The sequence below is a fragment of the Theobroma umbraticum genome, unplaced genomic scaffold, assembly GCF_002168275.2.
Source record: "Theobroma umbraticum cultivar Fairchild unplaced genomic scaffold, ASM216827v3 scaffold_81.0, whole genome shotgun sequence".
NCBI lineage: Eukaryota > Viridiplantae > Streptophyta > Magnoliopsida > Malvales > Malvaceae > Theobroma > Theobroma umbraticum.
This window is the reverse complement of record NW_018397268.1, coordinates 5101463-5111073: the sequence shown is the minus strand read 5'-3', so window position 1 is coordinate 5111073 and position 9611 is coordinate 5101463. Positions and strand designations below refer to the sequence as shown.

At 32.5% G+C, this 9611-nt stretch overlaps 1 protein-coding gene across 1 annotated transcript; it reads left to right on the top strand.

The window, feature by feature from the left end:
* The first annotated feature begins 5990 nt into the window (after window positions 1-5990).
* On the top strand, window positions 5991-9017 carry LOC110425404 (GABA transporter 1-like). Its single transcript, XM_021440310.2, has 6 exons — window positions 5991-6024; window positions 6216-6313; window positions 6808-6994; window positions 7076-7206; window positions 7329-7565; window positions 8634-9017. The coding sequence occupies exons 1-6, from the start codon at window positions 6006-6008 to the stop codon at window positions 9015-9017; spliced, it is 1056 nt and encodes a 351-aa protein (XP_021295985.2). The 5' UTR covers window positions 5991-6005.
* Window positions 9018-9611: the final 594 nt, after the last annotated feature.

Sequence of the window (9611 nt, the reverse complement as noted above, 5' to 3'; positions counted from 1 at the left end):
TAATTCTTGAATTTGATGACATAGTTCTGCAATCTCGATCTCATGATCATCTCTTTGATGATTTTGACATCTTGGTGGCATTTTTAATTGTATGGTGATGATGATGTGGTGATGTAGAAAGAAAAAAAGAGAGGATGATATAACTATAAAACAAGAAATAGAATTACCCGAATAAGAAATGTTGAAACTCGTCAACGAACTTAAAATACGCAACGAATAATGATCTTCCCGCTTTGATACCAAATTGATGTCGAAGCATTGTAAAGACACCTAGGCATTGTGAATGACACCGATTGTGGCGAGGTTGAAAACCCTACTAAGGTAAATCACCAATTTTGGCAAAGTTAAAAACCCCACTAAGGTGAAAAATAGCCAAAATCCCACTTTGGTTGGCTAAGCCAAAGATAGAAAAGTCTTTTACTCTTTAAAAAGAGCTTAGAGAAATAAGCACTCTTGCTTAAGAAAAATATTATTTATTAACTCTCAATTTCAATATCCCATAACTAAGCTTAAAGGTCCTATTTATAGTATTATAGGCCTACATTCTAATAAAACTCTATTTCTAGTTATCTAACACAATTAGAATAATTAACAAAAAATTTAAATAAAATAGGTGTTCTATTCTTAAATAGAACATGACTAGCTTAAAGTCCTAATACAAGTAAAGGAAGAATTCTATTATACGTATAATTCCTAAATCAACGAAAATTAGCAAAACAAAAAAAACTAAATTAAATAAAATACAATCCTAGATGCTTCTGCGTTAGAATTGCCCTTGAGCCTAATGTAATCTTTTATTTGTTTAAACACTTAATTAGTAACGTAGACCCTTACATAAAATTTTCACTTTTTACATCCCTTATTCCAAATTGCATAAGTCAATTTAGGAAGTGTAATAAACTAGATAGTGAAAAAAAAGTAGTAAAGGTCAAAAGATCAAAAGTATGATTGTATTCATCTCGCTATCCAAAAAAAAAAAAAGTTTAGGGGTGTAATATAGAGAAAAAGAAAAAGAAAAGGGGAAAAAAGAATGAAGTTTCAAACAAAGGAAAATTTTGATGAAAGAGGGGTGTACTTGGTGAAGGAAACTTAAGTTCTAAAAAGGTCTTAGAATTGCTATGTGCTTAGGGTGATTTAAGATAAACAATATTCCATATCCTACCTTGACCTTAGCCATACATTACAAGCTTGATAAAGACTTAATAACCCTTAATTTAATATTAGTCTACATTAGTAAAGAGATATGAAAAGCAAACTTATAGAATTTCAATACTAATTTGAATTTTGCATGCCTATAAACTTATACGGATTGTATAATGTTTTAGGTGAAGAGATTGAACACACACACACGAAAATCCATTTGACAGTGAGCTTGCATTTGAATTGAAACATGAACTTGAATAATATTTATATGTTGCTTAAAGTTTAGAATATGGTTTAACTTAGGAGGATATTAAAGGTGATTGTTGAGTTGTTGCAATTTATTTCTAGTTAAGTTGTTTTCTTCATTTAAGTTACTGCATTTTAGTTGATATTTTGCTCAAGCACTAGCAAAATCTTAATTTTAGGAGTGTGATAACTCTACTATATAGAGTTATTTTGGCACATTTTGGGGACTTAAGTAACTAGGGCTTTGAGATTTTAGATTTGGATTTTAGTATTTTAGGTGTTCTTCTTAGTTAAGTTTGATTACATGTTAATTAGTTTAATCTAAGTATTTTTAGATAATTTTATTTTATTTGGTTTTAAATTACCTTAAGTATAGTTATTACTAATTTCTCTTATTGTTCTTGTAAGAAACTCGATGAGAAAGGGTTATTCGATGAAAATCCATGCAAATATAATGATGACTTCATTCGTATATGCTGCAATATTTCAAGGATAAATTGAGATATTAAAATCCAATTTACTTAATTCTTAAACCATTGGAAAGTGAGGAGATAGGGCTACAACTTTCATATTTACTACTTTGCCTAGTTCAGATCAGATTGAGGTGAAAATTGCATTGGAAAAGGATGGATTGCTATAGCTCTGCACAAGGTAGCACAAAGGAATGAAGGCCGCAACCTTGAGTTGCTCAAGGCTGCAATGCCTTGATGCACTAGTGCCTCATACTAAATCCAAAGAGTAGAGTGCTATAGCATGGAGAAGAGCAAGGCTGCAATGTTGATGAATGGAAATAGCTCATACTTGGTCTAGAAAGTAGTGCACCGTGTGCCGCAGGGCTGAGGAAAGTGTCGTCGTGGTGCCACAAAGTTGATGTGCACTATACTCCATCCCGAGGCTAGGGCTCCTTGTGATTCTAGACATATTTCCAAAAGTAAATTTTGTTGTGGGAATTTGGAAATTAGGCATTTTAAAGCCTATTTAAAAAACCTTTTTTTAGATGTTTTTAAGAGAAGACGACAAGCAACAATTTTAGAGAAAATAATTAAAAAACAAAGCAAGAAAGCAAAAGAATTTGAGAGAGAATTGAGATCAAAAGCTTCAACTATTAGTTTCTCTTATTTTCTTTAACTTGGATTAATAGCTACTTTTCTTTATATGATATTTGTATTAGATATTATGAGATAAACTATTTTTTTAGGATTTTGGTGGATTTCAATATGCAGTTTGAAAATTTGTTTCTCTTTTAGTTATTATGAATGGGTATGGTTTTGTTTGTTCAAATCTGTTAATAATGCTTTTGATCGTTTGGCCAATAATTGAATGATTTGTAAATTTAAATAAAACTCGACAAAGTGATTTTATATTGGTCTAAGGTTTGAATAGTGTATATTCAAGTCACTTAGGTGATTTGATTCGCAATTAGTGTAGACATACACCTAAGTGCCATATATAACCAAATTAAAGCAATAGCTTAATGAACCTTTTTTAATTGATTACCATAGATATATAGTGACCCAATTAAGTTAGGTATTTGTGTAAGCATCTCGATCGAGACTTGTGCATAGGTTTGGATTCTAGGTTAGCAAAACTACCCATGAATGTTAATATTGAGAGAAATTTATGTTATATGAAATGTTGAATGAACCCATAATCCTAAGTTTTAATCTATTGCCTTTTTCTAGTGAACTTTTAGTTTCCATTAGTTAGTTTCTGATTAAAATTAGTTTTAATTGATTGTCTACAAAATCGAGTTACTTGAATAAGATTGATGTGTTATAATTTTAATACTTAGTAAACAATTAGAAGCAAATCTCTGTGGGATATGATTTTGAACTTACTATCTATATTACTTGTTCGATACATATATTTGTATGTACTAAATCAACAACAATTGTTGATGGACTAACTATACATAGTTATGTATGTAATTAAGACCACAAAATTGCTTAATAAAAAAAAAGAACACAATATAATTTGGTGGATCCCTTTCGTAAATGAGTCACTAGAGACATGATGAAAAAGATACCATATGAGATGGGCCTAAGACCCCTTGCCTAGAGTTCCCAATGATGGAAACCAAACCTTTTATCTAGGATTGCCACCGTTAAAGAGTTCAATGAATAAAAACAAGTATTGATAAATGGTTGTGGAAGAAGTACTAGGATTTCAATCTTATTTTTAAGTGTTAAAAAATATATATATTGGAGGATGTGTGTTATACTTTTAATAAGATTCAATTACAAGCAGTGTCTCAAATTAACAAAGACTTAAAAGGAACCTTACCTATATGAATATGGAATTGTACCGTTTCTAACATAAATAAAGGGGTCAACTTTAGCAATATTCATGAAATACTAAGATGTAGCACATGACCTTATAAGTGCTAAAATTATCGGTGAATTTTTAATGAAATTGGATAATATTATGTTTATAGTAATTTCGATTTTGATAATGAGAATAATGGTTTATTTGATTAAGGCACCATATATTTCATTAAACCTCTAAGTTACTTACATTACAAGAAGATTCAAGTCGAAAGACATTTTTTTTATGTATAATATTCTTAATGCTTTATTTTCTTTAATATTACAATCTAAGTGGGGGATTGTTGGAAAAATTAGACCTATTATATTGTAAGTTAAAGGGTGAGAGGATAACTATCCATTAGTACAAAACAAACTGCTTTTGGAAACTATTTGGAGGGACACTAATAGGAAAAGGTGCTTATTAGATTAAAACTCAAACGTGGTAACATTTGATAAATAATGATGATCTTTTGGTGAATAGTGGTGACCTTTGATGAATAATTATGAACTTATCTATGAATAGACATTGAAAGTTAATTAAACTCAATTCATTCAAGAAAAAGAAATTGTTCTTTCTCTGCCTTTTTCTAAATCAAACTTCTTTTACTCTGAAACTTTAAGAGAAAATCCAGTTTAGTTCTCTGTAGTTTTCTGGGTGCTTTTGTTCAATACTACAACATAATAGAGGTATAATTACCTTAAAGACAGTGTAGGGTTCTAATCTATACGCATCAAGGCACATAAAGTTCTCAAGATTCTGTTCATCTAATTACAATTAACAAACAATCATGAAGTAATTGATAAGAGACATAATCATCCATTAAGAGAATAATCATGCAAGTCCATTGATATCGTTTAGTGTACGGGTTGACAAAGGTCAACTACTGTATGTTGTATGGCAAAGTTATCAATCAATTTGATCTGGATAATTGCAAAAGCTGTAGGTAGAAAATAACTTTCAAGTGCTCTGAGGTTCTCATGGATTGGAGAAGTAATGGCAAGACAACATTATCAGTATGGTTATGCCTTCGATTTAATTATAATGGGAGTGAGAGAGTGATGGAAATTCAAGTATGAAACAGGGTCCCAGTGACAGGAAGCCCTCTCTCGCAACAGTGAAGGTATTAAGAATATCATTGACAGAACAATTTAGATACTGTGGTGAGAAAGGTTAGCTCTGGGTTTAAGAATGTTTAGTTTTCCAGGTTCCCTCTGAACAACTCATGAACGTCTAGGGGTAGGAAATGCAATGCACCTTTTGAATGACCATTTTCCCTCATTCCTCTTGGCCGTTTTAAATCTAGATTGTAATTCTTATAGAAAGTAGGTTGAAATGGTAACATTGAACTTTCTGCCTACTTAAAACCTGTTCACCAACTTTCGACCTGACTTTTAAGAGTCCTTAGTTTGGCATGATCTTGAAAAGTACATTTTAAATGTACATCTCCTTTTATAGATCCTGATGATAGATGGGCATGCAAATTTGACCTATGTATTATGTGTGCCTTGGACTGTGACTCTTATTATTCTAATATGTATTTATTTATTTATTTATTTCCTTTCACCGTAGCAAGCCTGGGCTGGACAAAATGGCTTTTGTCTTTTATGAAGCATTTATCTGCTAGTAGTCCAAGCCAATTAACCTTTATTTTAATGGAAGTGTTGCATGACGTTAAATCTTTCCCATTTGAAGTGGCCGCTTGACTTCCAGCCGGATGAGGCTGCTTTCTTATTCTCTCCTTATTATTTGCCAAATGCAAAATGTCGATTCATTGATATAAAAGTAATCTTTCAGGAAATTAAACAAAATAAAACAAAACAGATCCTATCATCAGCATCCATGGAATCCCGAATCCGCCTGGTCTATTTAATAGGAGGTTTTGGAGAAATAAACATAGGAAACAGAGCAATGGGAACCCTTCTTCCACCTTCCACGAATGTATCTCAAAGAGAAATGGAAGGACAATCCAACCCTCCAGAAAAGCTTGATGCTGGAGCACTGTTTGTGCTTAAATCTAGAGGTAAGGAAAACCCATTAATTGATTGGTTTGAATACCTTCCTTTAGTTATGTATTGAGGTGCTTATAAAATGGTGTAGGATCATGGTTACATTGTGGATACCACTTGACAACATCAATTGTAGCTCCAGCACTTCTTAGTCTTCCATATGCTCTATCCTTGATGGGCTGGTTTGCTGGTGTTTTATGCCTGACAGTGGCAGCTCTCGTCACATTCTACGCCTATAATCTTTTGTCATTGGTTTTAGAGTACCATGCGCAGCTTGGACAGCGTCAGCTTCGGTTTCGGGATATGGCAAGAGATATATTAGGTTGGTTGAATACTAGTATGCTCAGTGGCTCATAGCTTAATTTGCTTCTGCAATTTTTTATATAACATTAATTTTGTCTACAATATTTTGAGGACTTCTTGATCAGAATTTACTGAAGGAAAATCTTTTACGATTAGATGTCCTGGCAACTATTAAGGTACATATGGATCGATTAATGGCTGTATTGACAGGACCACGTTGGGGCAGATACTTTGTTGGTCCAATCCAATTTGGCTTATGCTATGGTGCAGTCATTGCTTGTGTCCTGCTTGGAGGACAGAGCCTGAAGGTCAGTTTTTATTTCCTGGCAATAAAGGCCTTCAAACGAATCTCATATTTGGAGGGAGATCTTCTTCTGTTCTTTGATTGTTGATTTATTTCCATTGCCTGCAAAGACTCCTTGTGCTGTCAAAGAGTAAACAGTTTTTCAGCAGGGCAATTATTTAAAATAAATAAATAAATTTCTGCAGGACATTCAGATAAGTCCTAAAGCTTCTGTTTTTGCTATAAACATCTGGAGTATAATCCATTCATTGTCGCTTCCCTATGTTAATCAAAACCTGTTAGTTCGTATTGTTGGCTGTTACGTCTTCTTGGGTTTGCTATTTTCTTTTTCTGATTAACCCTTAGGGAGGACATGACTCTGTTTGTCTCCAGATATTTTTATTTCTCAACTTCTTTACTTTTATCAATCTAGTGCTAAACTGAAAGAGAAATCAACAAGAACCAGATGAATCTTGTATGCTGTGCTGAATAGAGATATTTTCTCACTATTTTTGGCAGTACATTTATCGGCTATCTAGCTCAAAGGAGAGCATGCAACTGTACCAGTTTGTTATCATCTTTGGTATCCTGATGCTAATCCTGGCCCAAATCCCATCCTTTCACTCCCTGAGGCATATCAACATGATCTCTCTAGTCCTTTGTCTTTCGTATACTGCTTGTGCCACTGCTGGTTCCATTTATGTTGGTAAGAACTCACTCAGCAATTGAATCACTGGAAGTACTTCATCCAAAGCATCCTCTACAACTAAGAGTGACTCATTCTCAGGAAATTCTAAGAATGCACCTGCCAAGGACTATTCTGTAAAAGGAAGTGGTCAGAATCGCGTCTTTGAATCCTTCACTGCTATCTCAATCATCGCAACCACCTACGGGAATGGTATCATTCCTGAAATACAGGTCCCCTTTATTTCTTTACTACTTTTATTCTGATTGGAAGAAATAATCTCTGATCAACTCAATTATTTATAATTATTCATGGCTTTTAGAGAAGAAAATTCCATAATCAATAAACTTTGCAGGCAACGATAGCACCTCCAGTGAAGGGGAAAATGTTTAAAGGATTGTGTGTGTGCTATGCTGTTGTATTGACGACCTTTATCAGTGTTGCTATATCGGGGTATTGGGCATTTGGCAACCAGGCGGCAGGAACAACAGTCCTAGCTAATTTTATGGTTGATGGAACGCTTTTGTTGCCTACTTGGGTTCTCTTGATGACCAATGTTTTCACCCTCCTGCAAGTGGCAGCTGTTGCTGTGGTAAGACTTATCATTTCCTTTTTAGACAAACTAGTTTTCTTACATAAACAATTCAATAAGATTAGAGTTTATTGAGATTTTATGTATTAGTGGTTTGGATTTTGATTTTTAATTTTTGTATTTTGTGTTTCAGCATAGCTTACACTCACCATTTTCACCAGTTTCCCTTTTGGCTTTCTTTTCAATGTTATATATTTCCTTTTTAGGTTTATTTATGTAAGAAATTATATAAAAATTCTTCATTTTATTCTTCTATATAAGTTTTGCTTTTAATGCCTAACATGGGTATTGAATCTTGTATCAAAATCAAACTAGATTCAAATTCAACATTTTAAAAAAATTATATCAAATTGTACTTGGAAATAATGATGAATGATTAACTGCCCTGAAAACTAATTTAAAATTTTATTTAATTTCTATTGCAAATATATTTTGCTGAGGTGTCATTGTAGTAAACAAAATTAAAGTTCAATGTTTGAACTACTTGTGTTAATCTAATACTCTGTTCATCCCATTTTCCTTCTTTTTTTGGGGGATATCCCAAAATTATGGGGTTTTTTATGAACACTTAAAACTCTTTCTTTTCCTATATTTGAAAATTAGTTTTTATAGTTTTTTCCTTTTTGGCATTCATAAAAAATCAAGTTCTCTTACAGGAAAATTAAAATTTTAATATAAAATACAACACAGTCAAGGTTGATTTAAATATAATTTTCCTTCTAGTCAAGAATTTTTGTTTTAATTCTTAATACAGATATTTATTGTGTATAAAAGTTAAATTAGGCACTTCAATATATCTTTTTAGTATACATTTAATCATCCTGTAACAAATTGAAATTCCTATTTATTATGCATCTATTTATAATATTTCTCTATTAATAAAATTTGTTATAATATCCTTAAATGAATAAGAAAATGCTGTGCGTATTAAAACTAAAATAAATAATTTAATTTAACAAACACAAATAGGTGTGTATCAATAGAAGTGACCAGAATCCAGCATTTTGTAAAAGCTGCAAATAGTCTACACTCAATCATCGATCTGCTAATTTGCATTGCTCCTTGCAGGTTTATCTGCAACCAACGAATGAAGCGCTTGAGCGCAAGTTTGTAGATGCAAAGCTTGATCAATTCTCCATCCGGAATGTTGTACCAAGGCTGGCTTACAGGTCATTATCTGTGGTCATAGCAACAACTCTTGCTGCAATGTTCCCTTTCTTTGGAGACATCAATGCCGTAATTGGGGCATTTGGATGCATACCCCTTGATTTTGTTTTACCAATGGTCTTCTACAATGTTACTTTCAAGCCCTCCAAGCAGGGGATTCTGTTTTGGGTGAACACATTGATTGCCACAATCTTTTCTGTTTTAGGAGTGCTGGGGGCGATTTCCTCGATACGGCAAATAGTTCTTGATGCCAATACTTATAGCTTTTTTGCTAACGTGGATTGATTAGGATTAGCAACTTTAACTGTACTTGCACACTTACAGTTTTAGTAAATGCAAGCAATAACAACATTAATCTGATTTGTGTGATTAACAGTAACAAACGGAGAAATCCAAAACCAAAAAAAAAAAAAAAAAAAAAAAAAAAAAGAAGATAAAATTGCAGCCTGCAACTAATTCTGAGAAGAGTTTTATCAAAAGCATATATGTTAATTGGAAGAATGCATTATGCGAAGGCTTACAAAGAGCATTACTAACTTCAAACTATTTTGCAGTTAACTAAGATAATGAACAATGGTTTTCATGTTCTATAAAAAAAAGGTATTAAAAAAATTTGTGATTTAACTTATTCTAATCAAACTTGTACCACTTTTTTACCTTCTAAAAACTAATATAAAGTGACTTCGAGATTTTCATTTGGGACATTTTACGAGCTTGTTGATCTCTAAAAGTTTGAGATGGAAAATGACTACAAAATCAAGTAGTAGTCACGCTTTTCATAGTATAAGAACCAAAACCTAACAATAATGGTTTTTCTCTGGAAAGGGTTTGGTTTCCACCTTAAATTTTTTGACTAACTATAAGTGTTATTTTGCTAAA

Coding starts and splice junctions, on each gene's coding strand:
- LOC110425404 (XM_021440310.2), top strand. Junction 6,995..7,075: donor TGCTGGTTCCATTTATGTTG/GTAAGAACTCAC, acceptor ACTCATTCTCAG/GAAATTCTAAGAATGCACCT. Junction 7,207..7,328: donor GTATCATTCCTGAAATACAG/GTCCCCTTTATT, acceptor TAAACTTTGCAG/GCAACGATAGCACCTCCAGT.